Source organism: Drosophila mojavensis, unplaced genomic scaffold (genome assembly GCF_018153725.1).
Source record: "Drosophila mojavensis isolate 15081-1352.22 unplaced genomic scaffold, ASM1815372v1 contig_81, whole genome shotgun sequence".
NCBI lineage: Eukaryota > Metazoa > Arthropoda > Insecta > Diptera > Drosophilidae > Drosophila > Drosophila mojavensis.
The window spans coordinates 3309475-3328577 of NW_025318907.1; the positions used below are offsets into that span (position 1 = coordinate 3309475).

The 19103-nt window shown below is 39.6% G+C and overlaps 1 protein-coding gene across 1 annotated transcript in view; it reads right to left on the minus strand.

Moving 5' to 3' along the window:
• Positions 1-7179, minus strand: part of LOC6580612 (homeobox protein invected) — a 48227-nt gene extending 41048 nt beyond the window's left edge. The window contains exon 1 of the mRNA XM_015164322.3: positions 5437-7179. Coding sequence (XP_015019808.3) covers positions 5437-6811 — 1375 coding nt within the window. The 5' untranslated portion in view covers positions 6812-7179. The remainder of the gene's footprint in view (positions 1-5436) is intronic.
• Positions 7180-19103: the final 11924 nt, after the last annotated feature.

Here is a 19103-nt window from a genome sequence, read left to right on the forward strand (position 1 = left end):
TCTGGGGCAGATTGAAAATTACTTAATGGTTCAGTGGCGATCCGGCTACGGCTGCGGCTGTTTGGCTACTGTTAAATGAGCGCCAAGTGCCGGACAAATGCACAAATTGCCGCGATTCGAGCAGAGACTGAAACTGCAGCTCGACTTGGCTCAGCTGCAAGTGGCAACAGTGTGGCAGCTGCGGCAGCCAACAGCTTAAGCGTGTTGACAACGCATATTTATAAGCCCATTACATTTTTATAGACAACAACATATTTCTGATAGCTGGCCAACAAAAGCCAGTCGCATTCATTTTGTCGTCGATCATTTTTTAGTTAACCAATGAAATGGAATATTGCGTTTCTATATATGTCACTGGCAGCAACTGCAATTTGTGGTTCGATACGTAGGCATTGAGCTATATAATTATAAATACATAAAACTAACATCTGCCAGCAAATGCAATGAAAAAATGAAATGAAGTTCCCAGCGCACTCCAAACTAGGAAATGTTAAACCCTGTAACACATCAAGAATTGTCCACAAAAAACCATTTAAAAAGCCAATGAAGAAGCGCGTAGAGGGGGAGTGACTCATTGGGAGACATGCTGAAGTTGGCAGAGAGCTAGTATTTTATTCATGCGACGCTTTTTTCCTATAGCTAAGTATATAGCAAGACTAAAATTATGAAATAAGAAATAGACGGACAGAAAAAACGATAGACTAAACGACAAATGGACGGATGGACGGACGGACAGAGCGGATGAATAGAATAAGAATATGAAATAGGATAAGCGGGCAGATAGAGAGATGAGTACGTACGGAAGTCAAACGGGTGAGCATTCGTTCGAGAGAACAGACGGACGGACATACAGACGAGCTGACAGACAGACGGTCATACAGTCAGATGGACGGGCGGATGGACAGACAGACGAAAGGATAGACGAACGGACAGCCGGATGAACAGACAGCCGGACAGACAGACAGACAGACGGACGGACGGACGGAGAGACAAACGTTCAGATGGATGAACACACAAACAAGCAGACAGAAAGACGGTAGGGCAAACGAGCACACCAACAGACGAATGGTCATATGAACGGACCGATAGACGTTTAGATCGTTGGACGGACAGACAAATGGGTAGATAGACGAATAAATAGATAGATGGATTGTCCAGCCGTGCGTCCTATAAAAGACTAAAAGTAAATGAATAGACTAATAAACGTACTAAGAATAGACGATTTGAGAGTCGAAGCATCAAGTAAGTGTAGATGGAGTCAACCCATCGTCCTGATCAAGAATATACTTTAAAGCAGGGACTGCAAATAAGAGTTATGAATTTAAACAAATTTAGGCTCAAAAGAAGCCCCAAGAAGGGAAAGGAAATTTGATTACATTAAAGTTTAAAGAGTCTACATCATCTGCTTCTGCATCTTACATAAGCAAACACAAGCACATTATACCCCTTTTTTGCATATTCAAGTAGTATAAGGTATACAAGCAGCAACAATAAATCAATATCGGCTAAGCGTCTATATCGGACGCAACTGCAACTTCAATGCTAATTTAGCCAATAAAAATGTTTTGCTATTTTTAGTATTTTATTTCAAGTATATTTTAAGCAAGCTAGAAACATGCAATAAATTCGATTGCCGTCTCGTAATTATTAAAGTTTCGTTTAATAATATTCAAATGCTTTGTAATAAATAACTGTTTTATGAGCGCAGTCGACGGCTAATTCCGCATAAGCACACCCACTTGCACACACACACATACACATGTGCCGCATTAATTTGTCAAATTAACACCTTTTAATAAAATTTAATAATCTTTCTTGTCGTAGTCAAGGCAATTTTTCAAAAGCTCTAAATTTATGACTTTTATTTCAATATTTCGAGTTGCATTTAAATATTTTTCCCCTTCTCTCTTTTCATGTTTTATTTTCTGTTAACTGAAATCTCGCTGCTCCCGCTCCAGTTGCAGCCCCAGCTCCATCCAGCTCCAACTCTTAGCTCCGGCTTCAACTTCATCGCCTACAACATTCATTCAAATTATGGAGCCGCAATGCGATCGAGATCTCGTTTTAGTCACGCTAAATTTAAAAAATCCAAACAAGCAACAACAACAAGCACTGTAATAAAATGCATAATACATTTTTACAACAAAACACACCTTAAAAAAAAAAAACTGAAAGAGACAACAACAAAATGGTTGGAAAAAAACGTTTCATTTTCTGGTTAATTAGCGAACGCGACAAACCCAAACAAAAGCAATTTATGCACTCAACTTTTAGCTTTGAATGCGCGATAAGCGAGGGAGCAGCAATCGGGGAAAAGGGTAGCGTAGTGAGCAGCCATATATAGGGGGCTGGGCAGGCAGATGGGTAGTTGGAACTCAGTTGAGCGGGAAGTCAAATGTAAAGCTCACATTAATCAGTCTAATCTTGAAAGTTTACTATGCTTAACAAGCTCAGCAAGAATGAAACAGTTGAAGTTCGTTAATCGAAAGTGATGGACTAGCACATATGCTAGAATCTGCGCCAATTTGGAAGCGAGCAATACAGTTACTTAAAGATCTGCTTATTTCTTGATATAGAACTAAGAATGAAATGGAAGCAGCAGGCATGTCAGCTAAATTTGTAACCTAGCCTTATATCAATTGGATTTTGAATCGAGGTTAAAGTATTCATTCCCCATCCTAACTAATCGTAATCATTCAAGATATACACAATTTAAATTAGTTAATTAGCAAATTTAATTAATATATGAATTACTTTTAACTGTGGAACATTATCTACATCATATATACATGTACGTAAGTAACTATATGTTGAACAATATGATATATGTTCTATATCCAGCATTATAAGCAAGCAGCTATAGAAGAATGAAATTCTGTGTGTTTATCTTTTAAGAGCTATGAACTATAGGGCAAGTGAGAGTTTGTGTTGACCCATAAGTATTAATAACAACAATAATATCTATTGTATATGATACGATGATGATACATGTATATGATACAGTATACTACAATTTAAGGAAGAAGACAAGCACATCTAGATAGACATACTGACAGACGAACAGACAAATAGATCAGATAGCCAAATGAATCAAGTTGTTAAGAAACTAAGAGTGTTAAGAGACTAAAGTATTTTAGGAAACATAAAAATATATAACGTATAGTTTAAATCAAATGCATTTTTAATTTTTGTATTATGTATAAGAGCATCCACGTATTGTATGTATGTATATAAAACAATTTCAATATATTTACATATCTTTCATATGCGTAGGAAGTCAGCATTCCAGTATAATATACATATATTATTGAAAGAGGAAAGAGGGAGAGAGAGAGAGACAGAAGGAGAGAGAGAGAGAGAGAGGCAGAGACAGCGAGAGAGATAGTGAGAGGGAGAAAGACAGAGAGAGGGAGAGACAGCGAGAGAGATAGGGAGAAGAAGAGAGACAGAGAGACAAAAAGATGATAAATTACTTAATAATACTAAATATATAAATATATATATCTTACATCTCTTCATCTCTCTTTCTTCCTTTATATAAATAATAATATAAAATAATGCCAACTAAATGTGTTTTAATTTAGTTACACTCTAATCAAGAGATTCATTGCCTCATTACCTGGCTTACCTAACGCACATCATTCATTACTCATTACGCATTATTTATCCACTAAAACGCGAACATAAATAATAATAAAAATTAATTAATATCAGAGTATCAAAAATGAAGAAGAAGAGGAAGGAAAGAAGCAAACCGAGTCTATTTGATTATTGTGACGCCCACTTGAGAGCTGTGCGTGGATAATGGGAAAAGCTAACAAAATGACAAGTTAAACATGAAACGACCCTCGCAAACAACCCCAAAGCCAAAGGAAATATTCAGTTCCGAGTGCCTCAGGCACTAGTTGGCCACATAAAATTATTAGGCAAACGATTACCGAAAATTCCCTGCGGTGGCATAAACTAAATTCATGAGTGCCATGATTATGGGCAGAGGAGGGGGTGTGTCAAAGCGAGAGAGAGAGAGAGTGTGAGAGAGAGAGAGAGGCACGCGCATAATGAGCTTAAGTTATGTTACATAAGCCATAAGGACATAAAAACCACTCGAGCAAACACTTCATGAGTGGCTAAAGGAAGTCGAATGTGAACTTGGTAGCTTGGGTATGAGGCGAGGGTGCGGTGCGGTAGTGCTGGTGGTGGTGGTGGTGGCAGTGTGCCATGCTGGAGTGAGCGTGCCATGGCAGTTGCCCCTTTCCTTCCTCTTTCATTTTTTTTTTTGGTGGTTGCAACCTAATGAGCTGCAGATTGACGCCGCTGTCTGGATACGGTGCGGCGTACTCTGTGGTTGCCACATTGTTTGCTCAACTGTTTATGAGCCACTCAACCACTCAACACCCTGTCCATCTATCTGTCTGACTGCCTGTCCTCAGTGTGTGTGTTTGAGGAAAGGGACTATATTTTTCTAATCGAAATATTCCTTCTTTTGAATATGAGGTTAGTTCGAAGTTGAGCAGCATCAATGAATAATTTTTTTAGACTCTAACAGCTTATTATTTAATCGATTTTAATTGAGTGTTTATTATAGTAATAACTTTAAAAAATATATATATATTTTAAATATTCCTTTCACTCTAAAAACTAGGTTTATATTACTTTCAGCACAATTTTGAATGGAAAAATCAGTTACTTTTTAATTGAACTCTTCACAGTATGATGATAATTGATTATCTAAAATATTAAAGAATATTCCTGCATAGAAATTAAGTATTCTCAAATTTTATAGATTTTCTAATACACATGTACATAACTATATACATATTTCATATATTAGCTGGTTATAAATATTATAAATATATATATATATTTTTTTTTTCAATTTCATTTTAGTGTTGCAGATAATCCAGCTGAATACAACAAAAGTTAACGGTTATATTGATATGAAAATTGAAAACAGAAATCATATCATATAAAATTTAAAGTGTTTACTTAAAATTTACAAAAATACAGAAAATGACTCCTAATTAACTATCAAAAGATTTGCTCATATTTAAATTGTTTATAGCTTTCAGCTCTATAATACAAATATTTACATTATATATTTATATCTATCGATTATCAATTCTATCATTATTATATATATTTTATAAATATTCTGTATTTTATAGAATAGAATACTTGAAGCAATTATAGATAAGTGACCTACGATCTATTGACCTATTGATGTAAAACTAATTATAAGAATCTGTCTCAATCTGACAGCAGATCTTTCCTTTCTGGGATTGGTTCCAGATTTAAGCCTTTATGAACAAACGTAATCAAATTTATACAAAGAACATTTAGTTAGCATAGTTCTTGGAGTATGCATCCATATCCAAAACACCAATCTCCATATATATTCATTTAATATTATTCCTTCCTCCCTGCAAGGACACTCACCTGAGCTGGGGCGATCGCTGTAGCGCGTGCAGTAGACCCAAGCGGGCCACACAATGGGCGTGGAGCTGGTGGATGTGGCCGTCGCAGTTGTTCCGCTATCATCGGCTGCTGCCTTGCCAGTGGCTGCTGCGGCCGCTGCTGATGCTGACGCTGGCGCCGGCGATGTGGCACTGGGCGACTTGACCAGGTCAACGGCTGCCGGATTGTTGGCGGTGCTGCTGCTGGTGGCGGTGCTGTTGGAGTCGTTGCTATTGCTGCAGATGTTGGCCAAGGTGCTGGAGAAGCTCAGGCTGGGCTGCGTTTGCGTCTGCAGCTGCACCAGATTCAATGGCTTCTGGCTTTTGCGCGGCGTCTTCAGCGCTGCTCCGGTGCCAGTTCCAGCGCCGATGCCAGCGCCGGCGCCCGTTGCGGCCAGACGCTGCTGCAGACGTGAGCCAAAGTCCGCTTTGAGTATGTTGTCGATGCTGAACTTCAAGGCGCGTTCATTATCATTCAAATTATTGTTGTTGTTATTGTTGTTGTTGTAGTTGTGATTGCTCTGCAATGGCTGATAAGGATTTGGATGCTGCTGCTGCTGCGCCTGCTGTTGCTGCTGCTGCTGCTGTTGCTGCAGCTGCTGTTGCATGAGCAGCTGATGTGGATGCGTTGCGGGCGCTATGCCCAACGCCGTAGCCGTCAATTGAGCCAGTGCATCCTGTCCGACCGTGGGCCTCATGGCCGCCATGGCCATTTGCAGCTGCTGTGTGACCTTGGGTCCACGCAGGCCGCCCAGCGGCATCACAGCAGCTGTGAGCGCGTTCACCCTAGCCGCAGCCATCAGCTGCATCTGCTGCTTCATTAGCTCCTCCGCATAGAGCTGCGACTTGCGCAGAAACTCCTCCTGAAAGCTGGCCGGCGCAGGCATGGGATGGGCAGCATCCTCGGCGGCTGGCGCATGAGGATTCACATTGTTGGCCACGCTGCTGAAGGCCGACGGGCGATAGAGCTGGCTCATGAGCAGGCGCTGCCTGGCCTGGGCCGCTGCCACCTGGGATTGCTCCTGGCCCACGCTGAGGACGCTATTCTCGCTGCAGCAGCTGGCCGCATCATCCAGCTCCTCATCGTCATCCTCATTGGGCTCCTCCTGGTCATCCAAAATATTCACCATATGCTCATCGCAGGCTGAGCCTTCGTCCTCGTCCCCATCGTCCGGTTTCTGCAGCTGCGGACTGCTGCCGTGGCCACCAGCTGCACCTAGGGGCAGTGGCAGGGGCAGGCAATCGGGATGCATTGCAGCAGGCACAGCTTCTTGATCCTGATGCTGATGCTGATTCTCGTTGCTGCGTTTCAGTGTCAGATTCAGCGTCGGATGGCGGCTGCTGGCCAGCGTGGACATAAGTGTAGCCAGTGTTCGATGGCAGTTCAATGCGTCAGACGTGCGCCTAGCCCAGGGGCTGCAAAGCCGTCGGCATTTTGATGTTGCGCTATTTACAATTCACAATTAGTTCACACGCACACACACACTCGCACACAGTCGGTGTAATATGCACACACGGGCACACAAACACACAAGCACTTTCGTTTCGTTAGGTCGTCTCGCCGCTAGATGGCGCTCACGCACGTCTGGCATTCAATATTCAACATAGTACTATTTAACGTTCGAAAAAACAATAAAAACTCTCGCCCGGTTTCCGTTACGTGCGCTCTGCCAGTCAGCTGAACCAACTGAAGCTCCCGCGAACTTGCAACTAAACGAGACGGCAAAAATGAGCAAGAGCGAGCAGTCGCCAGTCAGGCCACAGGCCCAAAACCGGAACGGCAATAAGAACAAAACATATACTCACACACACACACACTGAGCGCAGATACTGCTCTCGTGCGCTCTCTTTTCCACCGCTCTCTCGCACAATTCGAACATCCAATGAACGGCGAGCTGCGCAAGCTGCCGACTGCCTTAGCATGTGTGTGTGTGCACGAGGGTGTGGGGTAAATGTTACACTAGCGTTGTCTCGCTCAGTCAACGCTCTGCCTGGCCCGACCGACCGCCTGTCAGTTGAGGTTATGTTAAGTGTTTGTATATTTGTTAATTAAGTGCACTGCCAGCGTCGCTGCTTTTTCCAGCTCCTGCTGCCGCTGTCGCTGCTCCTACAGCTGCTGTTGGTCCTATTCCTGCGGATGCTTCGATACCAGCTTCATCTCCGCTTGTCTTTTTGATTATGCGCTGCAGCATTTAAGTCGTAAATCTCCAACGTACATAAGTTTCTTGCTTGTGGCTGCGCATCTGCAGTCCTTTTAGTGGCATACTCCATCCTCTTTTTGCACACATCTACAAATGCCTGTGCGTCTGTGTGTTTGCTTTTGTGTATGTGTAACACATGCCACATGCTTTGCCTCCATTCGCTTCTTCGTTTTTCTTCTCTTTTAATAAAAGACAACAAAAATGTTGCGCTTTTTGATGTCATTGTTGTTGCTGTTGTTGTAGCTGTAGCTGTAGCTGTAGCTGTTTTTAGCCCTGCGCTTTATAAATCACCACCACAATTTTGTTTCCAACATCTGCTGTGATTTCATAATTGTTTTTGATGCCTTTTTTGCTTCACACATCGACCGTTGATGATAGTTATACAAAAATACTCATGCATGCATATATGTGTATGTGAGCTTGTCTAATTGGGCTCTAGTACAATTCATACATATGTACATATACACACACATACTTACAGTCAATGACTCTCTTCGCCTTTATTGAGGTTATGTTGAAATGTACTGTTGAAAAGCCTTTAGAATTACTTTGATTATTTTCTTACACATACACACACTCATAGACATACACAACTAATTAATAAGCTAAATTTATCTTATCTGCATTCATCTTTCAAAATGGGCCATTAAAATGTTGCTCTTAGCTCTTTAGACAACATCCGTTGGCCATAAAATAGAAATTCCAGTGTTGTTTTTTCCTCTTTCTCAATTTTTTTTCTTTTCTTATTTACTTTATCGCCGAAGTTGCTTTGCCGCCGTCCATCGAAAGCTGTCCACGGTTTATTATCTGGCCGGGCCGACTGCCACGCCCCAATTGCACACCCAATCCAGTTTAATAACTTTGTTGCCCCGATCCGAGTCGCTCACAGTCGAACGCAGGTCGCGGCCCCCGGTCTGGGGCCCCAGATGCCGACGCGTCGATAACGCAACCAACAAATTAATCAAGCTTAATTTCAGTCAGAGCGAAAGAGAGAGAGAGAGTGCGAGAGCAACGGCAAGCAACAATTATACGGCGATTAAAAGAAAGATGAAGAAAAAGCGAATAAAATAAAACCAAAACAAACAAACAGTTGAGAAACCCTAGACACGAATTATGAATAACATTAAACGCAATTGCTCAAATGTCTGCACAATGCGAAATTCAACCGTTCCCCATTAGGCGCTCTCTCCCCGTAGCAGCGTTGCCCCGCTCCAGCTCGTTCCAGCTCGTTCCGACGTTCCATGAAAAGAGACATGATTAAACTTGCGCACGAAACGCTTTTCACATAAAAGAGGCCGCGTAGAGCGCGCGCGTAAGGCGATCTTTGCCAGTTAATCGCGCAGAAAATCTTCATCAGAAATGGACGGCAGCAGCAGCGGCAGTGGCGGCAGTGGCGGCAGCATCGGCAGCAGCAAAAAGTAAAGTTACTCAAACTAAAATAAATACAATCAAAACATGAAGCGTACAACGCAAGCAATAAGTAACAACAACAACAACAACAACAACAGCAACAACAACGGCAACCTAAAGACCCAAAGCAAAAGCAAGAAAGCAAAAAAAAAAAATCAACTAAAAGCGCACCGGCAAAACATTACAAGAGAATCGCGGCAGTCGCTGCCGACTGTCGAATGCGCAGTCGCAGCAACAAATAGCATAATCGCACAGACGCGACGGGCTCCCCACACAATTTAGATGCGCCCCGATAGATAAACTTAAAGAGGCTTTTATTTAAACAAAGCGCAGCGCAGCGCAGTCACCGACTCGGAGTCTGCTGAGGCTGCGAAGCCAACAGTGCGAAAGACACAGCAAGAGAAAGAGAGCGGGAGAGAGAGAGCCGCTGTCGGCGCTGACGCGCAAAAATGTATGTTGCTTACAAACGAGCAACATAAGAGAAGAGAAGAGCAACAACAAGCCAGACTTCTGCCTGGCTGCCTGGCTGCCTGGCTGCCTGCCTGCATGTCTGCCCTCTCGCTCGCACTCACTGCAGCTGGCTCGTTAGGCAGCCGCTCATTGTCAATCTTATTGGAATTGCATTTTTTTTCTGCTGCTGCTGCTGCTGCTGCCAGTCTTCTCGTTTCGGCTGATCTTTTAATCGAATCGTAGCATTTATTGTTGCGATTGTCGCGATTGTTTACGTTGTTGTTTGTCTAATGCCGTTTAGCAAACAATGGACATGACTGTGTCATAAGTCAGAGCACAAAATGGCTGCAACTGTTGCGCAAATTAATAATTTGTGTCGGCATTGCGCAATCTTATTGGAGCACTCCCCTTACCCCGTTGCTTCGCTTTGCTTTGCTTTGATTTCTTGTCATGGGGCATTTGTCTCAATTTATGTTTGCCTTGGCCATTGACAGGCAAACAACCAAATATGCTTATACATATATTGCTATTTGAATAACAAATACACACGCACACACTCGCACGCACAAACATGGCCGCTCTAATTGGAATTAACACATGATAATGAACAGCCGTTGATTGCCCTCCAATTCGACCAACACGAATTCAGCCCAAAGGCAAAATCAATAAAAACCCATGTGAAAATGTAATTGACAGCTAAACGATTTTCCACTTGCCATACAAATGGCTTCCAATTAGATGGGCAGGCGTATCTGCTATCTAATTGGAGTGTGTTACAAGCAATTATAAACAAACCCAAATGGAATTGGAATTTGTAATTTTCGAGTTCACTTTTAATGGGCGGTTTTGTTTATAAATTTTAGATGAACAAAAATGGAGGGAATTAGGTAATTGTTTGTTTAAAGAGTGAGTGAATTGGACTGAAAAGGAAGTCATTTAATTGGAAATTATGCAATCATGAATAATAATATATGATTAAGTTTTATGCTTATATATTTTATTGTATATTAAATTATATATAATGTAACATTAATTTTGGAAATTTCTGCCATGAGCAATACAATTTTAAATCCACAAATTAATTTTTTAATACTTCTACATTAATAATAGATAGCGTTTTTTCTAATCGTTCTCGTTTTGATTTAACAGTAGCTCGAGCTTAAAGCTAAATCAACAATACCTTTCAATTTCTAATTCATTTTAGATTAATCTTAACAAATATCTTTTCTGCTTTGGGCAATTTATTATATTGGAGAGTAAATTAGTAGCATTTTTTTCACTCTAAACTTTATTGATCTATTGAACAACATTAATCTAGAAATAACTCTGTATATAACTGATTTAAGATTAGATGAGATTCAAGCTTAACGCCATTTATTTTACTAAGACTTTGTATTTCAGTTAATTGAATTAATTTAAATTAGATTAAGATTAATCAAAATTAAATTTTTATCAATAATTGGATATTTTGAAGAAATAAACTGGAATTAAAAAAAAAAATAAATAAATATATGTATAAAAAGTTGGATTTGGCTTTATTTTTAATTAATAAGTAAATGTGCATTTAAATCTATATATCCAATTAATATTTTCCAATCACCAATCCAAACCTTTCGCTCTATAATCTCCATTTGTTTAATATTACAGTTATGGGGTCACAATATACAAGTACAAGTTTTTTCCAAGGGGTATCAATCCAATCAGCATACAGCACGGTCTAATAAGAGTCGTACATGGTAATCCAATAAGCAGTGTGCTAACTTGTTAGCTCCGGCAAATATCATATTTATTCATACAATGAAAAAAAAAAAAGTTAACAAAGCGAAATCTCTTATGAAATTATTTGCGTAGCAAATTACGCACTCGGATCATTGTCAACAATCATATTGGTGCGAGTGAACCTGAAAAGCTGTTCAACGGTCGATGGTAATTATAGTGCTTAAATGAAGGCAGGCCACAAATGAAGGGAAATTAAAATGCGAAATACGAAATACGAAATGCGAAAATGCATTCATTCTGCGATTCCATTCAGTTTACATTCAATCAACAGCCGCAATCATCTGTCATTAGTTGCAATTGGCGCTCCGCCTTAACGATCAGCCAAGCGCTCCATTTCCATTTGCCAACTGTTATACACACACATACACATATACATACATACATACATTTACATAGGTGGCGCAGGGGCAACAAAAGAAACGTAAGGCAAGCAAACAAACGCGACATTTGAACCAGACAGACAATCACCTAATTACATACACACATACAAGTTCGTCCAACTCAACCCAGGCACAGCTCCGGCCCCAGCCCAGCCGAATCCAACTCGAACAAAAAAGCGCACCACAACCTCAAGCCGTGGGTAAGGGTAATTGCAAGGCGATGGCCTGTCATCAGTTGCCTTTAGCATTTGTTGGGACGACGTGCGAGCGAAACATCTAAGCAAATAGCATTAAATAAAAGGTTAATAAATAGCACGGAACAGAGGCAACAGCAGCAGCAGCAGCAGCAGCAGCAGCAATCGTAACGGTGTCTCCACAGTTGAGTGAGAGAGCGCGAGCGAGTGAGAGAGCGCGCGCAAAGAGAGGCAAATACAATATGGCCGACAAGGCAAAGCGAAAGCGCTGACAGCGCAGCGCCGTGGCAGAGGCCGAAGCAAAGGCAGCGGCAGAGGGAGAGCCCAACCGATTTCATGTGACATGGACATGTGTGTGATGGCTGTTTGCGTGTGTGTGTCTCTCCCCATCTGTGTATGTGTGTGAGCAGTTTGTAACGCCTGTTTATTTATGTATTAACAGGCAGCGAGGAGTCCTTTCAATTTAACCGACGTCGCAACGACGTCGACAGCGCGGCCTATGCAAATGTCAATTGTCAGTTGGCGTTTATAACAAACTTGTCGTATGTTATTGTTGTTGTTGTTGCTTGTTTATTTAGTAAATACAACAATCAACTAATTATGGCTTGTTAAATTGCAGCCATTGAAATGACCATTTAAACCATTCAATTTCCATCGCATGCACTGCCCTTGTGCCCTGCGCCTCTCTCCATTCCCCTCGCCTTATTGGCTATATATATTTGATATATCGCTGATAGGGGCTTGCCTTGCCCAATGACAGAGACGAGCGGGCATTGGGTCTGTGAGGAAATGCTTTCACCCAGCCTCTGGCACGCCCACGTCGATGGGGCTATCAGTGCCGACGTATCTGATGGCCAGATGCTGACGCCTTTGCAATTTGTTGTACACGAATTGCAATTTGCTTCAAAATTTATCGCAATTTAATCATCAGCATGCAAAATATGCAACAACAACAAAACTATTAACGCCAACAATTGCAAACGGCGATGGTGATGATCTTTCCACCTGCTTCGACCTGCCGCAGGGCAACGGCAACAACAGCAAAAACAACAACAGCGGAGAAAAGCAACAAATGTTTTCATTCATCGACATGCAGCAGGAGCAGCAGCGCCAAAGGGCCAAAGGTCAGACGACGTTACTATCTCTATCTCTATCTCTCTCACTCTCTCTGTCTCTCTGGAACTGTGCAACAGATGTGAATGCTCGTTGCCATAAGCAGGAAATTTGCATTTTTGCCACATTTAACGGTCTTTGCGAGAAGAAGAAGCGGTTCAATGCGCGCCTAAAATTGATTTGTTCATGACGAACTCATTTCGGAGGCCATGCAGATGCAAATTTAAATGCTGATGGCAAAGCTGATGCTGTTGCAGTTGCTGCTGCTGCCAGCTCAGCAAACACTGCAAACAATCAAAGCAAATGCTCGTAAAACAAATTTTTTTTAAAAGCCCTCAAAGTCTAGATATAATTGAGTGTGTTAGCCATTTAAATATTTATATAAATAAATAATTTTTTAAAACTTATTTTTCTAAATAATGAACATATTATATTCTTATATACTTATAATAAATTTGGCTATATTATAAATTAAGGAAAAAAATTAAAAAAATTAATTTAATTAACATTTAATTGCCCGACGCACTCAATTATTTCGCTCAGTGTGGTGCAACTGAAGTACAAAGCATTTGGCCCACGGCCCCGTGGCAGCTGCATACAGAAATGAGAAACGTGGAACATGGAATCAGGCATGGCGGATGGGGGATGGAGGAATCGGGGGATTGGAGAATGGTCAATGGGGAACGTGGAACGCGGAATGGGAAATGTGAAGAGTTTCAGCGCGAAATGCCGGCGATGAAAGCGACTCCGATTCGCAATTAAGCGAAAATGTTGCTCCCCACATAATGGTTAACGGTTAACGGTTAACTGCTAACGGTTAACGGTTAATTGTGCGACGGACACAGGTCGTTGGCTCATTAAAGCTTAACAAAATGGCGGCTCGAGTAGAAGTCGCAGCCACAGTTGACACCATGCAAATCATTGGCAAATCTTATTTGGTTTTCTCTACTCTTCTTCTTCTCTTCGTTTTCTGAGCTGCCCCGAAAATCGATCAAACTTGCCGAAGCCGAAGCTCATTTAAGTTTGATTTAAACTTTGCTGCCTGGCCAAAAGTGTCAACATGGCTCGAATGAAATCAAACACAAGTCCATCGCTGTTTGCACACTGAGCCAAATGCCGCTGACACTTTCGACAGCCGAGCCCCAGCCAAGCCAAAGCGACAGCCGTTGAATGGCAGAACAAATTAGAAACGAGTAATCAAGTTGCACACAAATCGATATGTGGCAAGAGGAAAAAAATCTAAGTGAAGAACTTACAAAAATTGAAGTGAAATGAATTTGATGTGACAAATGTGAAATTCCAATAAAAATAAATAATTATTTATATATATAATTATAAAAATTGTAATATTAAAATAATATAATTAAAATTAATAACAAAATTAAAAATATATAAATTATTAGGAATCAATAAGATATTAAATTTTTAGAAAAATAAAATTAGTTTAATGTGATAAATGTGAAATTATTTAAGATTAGTTTCATTTCATATAAACAGCATTTTAAATCAACTCTGAATTGCAATCTTCAAGTTGAAGCATCGAAAAAAAAAAAAAATTTTACAAAATTAAATATTAAGATTAAATAATAAATGGTTAGCATATGAGTTAAACAAACTCAGGATTGCAATCTATAAGTTGGGGCATCGCTCCATTAATATATATATAAAAACATAAATATATATATAAAAACATAATATATATATAAAAACATAATATATATATAAAAACATAATATATAAAAACATAATCGTTTAATTATAGAAAATTAATAAATATTAAAAAAAAAATCTTGAGGCAAATTGATGCATTACAAATCACTTAGATTAATTATATAAAGTACACAAAATAAAATCAACAAACTGATAAATATTAGGGAATTTATTTTATTGTATTGAATTAAAAATTGGTACTTTAGTTTAATGAATTACCCAAATGCAAATCATCTAAAAATTTCATAAGCTCCACACAAACTGATAATACTAATATTACTTTTTACATATCTAGTTTTATACAAGTTAAGTTATTAATAACAATTAAATATATATTTTATCGATTTGACTGAAGAGGAGATCTATCACAGGTAAGCTGATAATTCCATCTGCAAACGTTTTTTTTTTTCTGAATATATACATAATATATGTATTATATATATATTAAAGAGAATCAATCATATGTAAATTACTAATTCCAGCTGTAAGAAAATTTCTTTCTGATTTAGCTGTATATATTATTATACAGTTCTAGCTCTTAAAGTATGGAAGAGTCTAATTCTAATTGATCTAATTTAAATCATAAATATATTACGGTCAAAACGGGCGTATACTTAATTTAGCTTAGCACTCATTTGGACTAATTCCTGAGTTGATGTCCCTAAAAATCTCTCTCCAATGTAGATAGATAGAGTAACTATTAGATAAACATAGCTAAAAATCAATATACTCTATTGCATTCAGAACGAGAATAAAGAGAATTTCCTGAACTATTTGCTATACAGACATATATAAACCCATCTGTAATTTATATAATCAACTGCAGAAGTCAAGAATTTCGTTGAACTTGTCACAGAGGCGAACGAAATGGAGCTCCATTTCACACTCGCTGCAGGGGCAGCAGCTGCTAACAAAGGTGGCTTAAATCAGCTCATGACAAGTTTAACGAAGCAGTCAGCAAATGAAAAATCAACAAACACAGCAAACAGAAAAAAAGCCAAAAAGAAAACGAGTGAAAATCTGACTCGAATGGAGCTGAGCAACACCTTCCCAGGCTGCCCAGGCTACCGAGGAGGAGGAGCTGCTGGAATTGAGTGCAAAATATGGAGAGCAGGCGAAAGAGAATGGAGTGAGCGCGGCAGAACGGGGCTGAGCGGGGTAGCAGGACTGAGGAAGGTGAGTCTTGTCTTGCATTCTGGAATCCATGTTAGTTGGCACGTCATGTAGCCAATTAAAAGCGAAATACGACAAGCGAAAATTTTGTGCGGAGCCGAGAGCTGAGAGTCGCGAGGCGCAGAGACATCCAAATCGAAAGGAGGCTGCGCTGCAGTCCCCAAACTCTCGAGTCACGTTTGCCACAGCCCAGACACACAAATCTAAGGCTCGCAATCAAATTAGGCAAGCCCCAAGGCATTGTGCTCCAACTGCAACTTGTGACCCACAGAGAAATGCATGGCAAATACGCGAAATATTTCAGCGAGGGCTGCTTAACCTTGTTGTAGTTGTAATAATTGCAAAGTTTAATGGAATTCAATTCTAGATTGTTAAAGGATCTGTAAATAAAAAATGAACTGAAATTAAATTAGATTAAAGATAAATGTTAATAGACTTAAATTAATATTAATTAATTCATTATATTTTTAACATTTTTTTTTAATTATAAACTTTTTAGTCGAATTTTTTTTATTTTCCATAAAAACTTTTATTTATATATAAATAAATTATTCAAATAAATTAAATTACATTCAAATTCTTTAAAATATATTAAAAAATAATTTTAAGATTTTAATTCTGATTTTAATATTAAATAAAATTTATTAAATAATAATTTTAAATCAGATTATCAGCTCTTAAAGCTTTGAGTGCTTTTATTATTTTGTTTTTATAATATTAATAATTATTATTATTTCGTCAATCAACAATCTGACTGATTGTCGATAACATAGGCAGCTGCTTAGGTACAGTTATTGAAAATAGTATTACTCTTGATGGATAATCATAAATGATGATAACTAATATAGTCATAACTAATGAACAATTTATTATTATAGTTAATAAAATTTAAAAATTAATTAATAAAACCCCTGGAGATAATAATAATTACAGTGATATTTAATAAACTCCATAAATGCATGAAGAAACCCTCGAATTTAAATTTAAAAAATAATAATAATATCTTATAACTCTTATTTATAAAAATTATAGCAAATAATAAATAAATGAATGCCAAAAATACCCCAGCAAAAACTTCAAACAATGTTTGGAGCAACCCTCGCCATTACCCAAATACACATATGTTATATATACATTTATAGCTACATATATATATGTTAAGGGAAATCTCTCGTTAATTGCGATCTAATGCCGCCTAATCAGTGCATGAGATTTCAATTGTGGGGCATATGCTAATCGCGACTCTGTTCGCATTTAATTTGGGGAGGAGAGATGAGGCTGGGCAAAAGGTCAGAGATTTACATGTGCTATGTCTTGGGCAGATCTTGATATGAGAGTGTCAACGTACCGTTAACGAATTTCCAAACTGGAAGCTGGAAACGGAAAGCTGAAAACTGGAAATGGCAAGCGGCAATCGACAAGCAGCGGGAGTTGTGGCAACGGCAGGGGGCAGGCGACAGGGGGCAGTTGGTACATTGCAACATGACACCTCGACATGACAACAAAATGAGCTTCTGTTGCTCTTTCAAATGATCGCAACAACAACAACAATAGCAACTAACAACAACAAACAGTGAGTGACAACTGCAACGCAACGCAAGCTGCTTTCAAATATTTAACACCAGTTGCAGTTGCAGTTGCAGTTGCAAATGCCTGGGCCAAACGCAACAAATGGAAATCAATGCCAAAATGAACGAGTGGACGAAGAGGTAAGGAGAGTGGAAGAGACAGCTTATAGCTAGGAGTCGGAAATGTAATCGTATTTGCTATTGAAATGTGCTTTCGGAATCGAGTGCATGTGCTGAATGCAAATCGATTGTTAAAGAAAGAGAAGCTGCAGGAGAGAAAGGGAAAGGCTTATGGTAATGGATAATGAGCATAGGCAAACTAACTGCTGCTAGAGTCCGAATAGGATTCGGAATTTCTCTCAGAGCAGATGAAGAAAGAGGAGAGAAGAGCAGAAGATGAAGTGGGAGAGCATATTGACATAATGCATAATGAGCACAGACTTACAGCTCTGACTCCGAATGGGATATATAGCTGAGGTTTGAGCTAGAGGATTCGGAAATGCGTAGAAGGAGACGAAGGGGAGAAAATAGCCGATAGACTCTAACTATAGGCAAGCAGTCTAGAGTCCGTATCGGACTCGTAGGAAATAGGAAATTGAGCTGCGTTCGGAGTGTAATTTAAGGGAAAAGGCAAAATGCCAGAGATATTGCCAAAGAAATAATAAAATAGCGATTTGAATTTTCCTAATTTAAATGAGGGAACGGGGGAAATGCCAGAAATATTTTAGAGAGCTAAGAAGCTCATGCAAACAGCTTGCAGCTTAGAGTCCGAATGTGAAGCTATACTTGGATTCGAATTCCTAATGTAAATCGATCATAGCAGAAGAAGCTAAACTCGATCATGAGAGCAAAATAAGAATACAAAGGGGAAATAATGAGCATAAGCAAACAGCTTAAGTTAGAGTCGGAATAGGGAACTGTAAGGCAGTTAAATTTGAATTCGGAGTTGAGTGCGTTTTTTTTCAAATATAACAGAAATCCATCACAAGAGCAGCTTGTAGCTTAGAGTCCGAACGGGAAGCGTAGCAGCAGTCAGAGTTGGATTCGGAGTAATTAATCCAGGTAATGCTTGAATATGTATTAGCCATATATATATTATAATTAATTCGACTTACTTAACTGTTTTTGCTTACTCTGACAACTTTTTTGCTGCGATATTGCTTATCTGCACTCTAAGTGGCTTTTTCCAATGGGGCTGAAGTAGATGTTGCTTAGCTGTCCCAATCTGTCAATGGACAGCGGAAAGCCCAGCTTCAAATTGACTATTTGCACCTGTCTTAGGCGCTGGAGCTCAATTAGCACTCAGCTGGCCATAAAAACGCCAAGCTGCCAACCTGTTTGTTTACTTTGCGGCTCGTTAACGTGCCAAAATCAATTAAGCCAGCCAAAAAACCAAAGTCGCACTTGAGCTTTTCACTTGCGAGGTGCGTTGTCCAAGATCCGCTGATTCGACTGCATGAATAAAAAGCGAAATCGCAGTCCAAATGCGAGCGCTTTGCATATGCCAAGGCAACTTTGAGTTCGATTCCAATTCGGATTAGGCTAGCTTGGCAGAGCTCTCTCTCTCTCTCTCTCTCTCTCTCTCTGTCTCTGTCTGTCCCCACATCTCTGCTTGCATTTCTCTCTTATTCTCCTTGCCACTCCATTTCTTTGCATTCATTTCCATTCTATA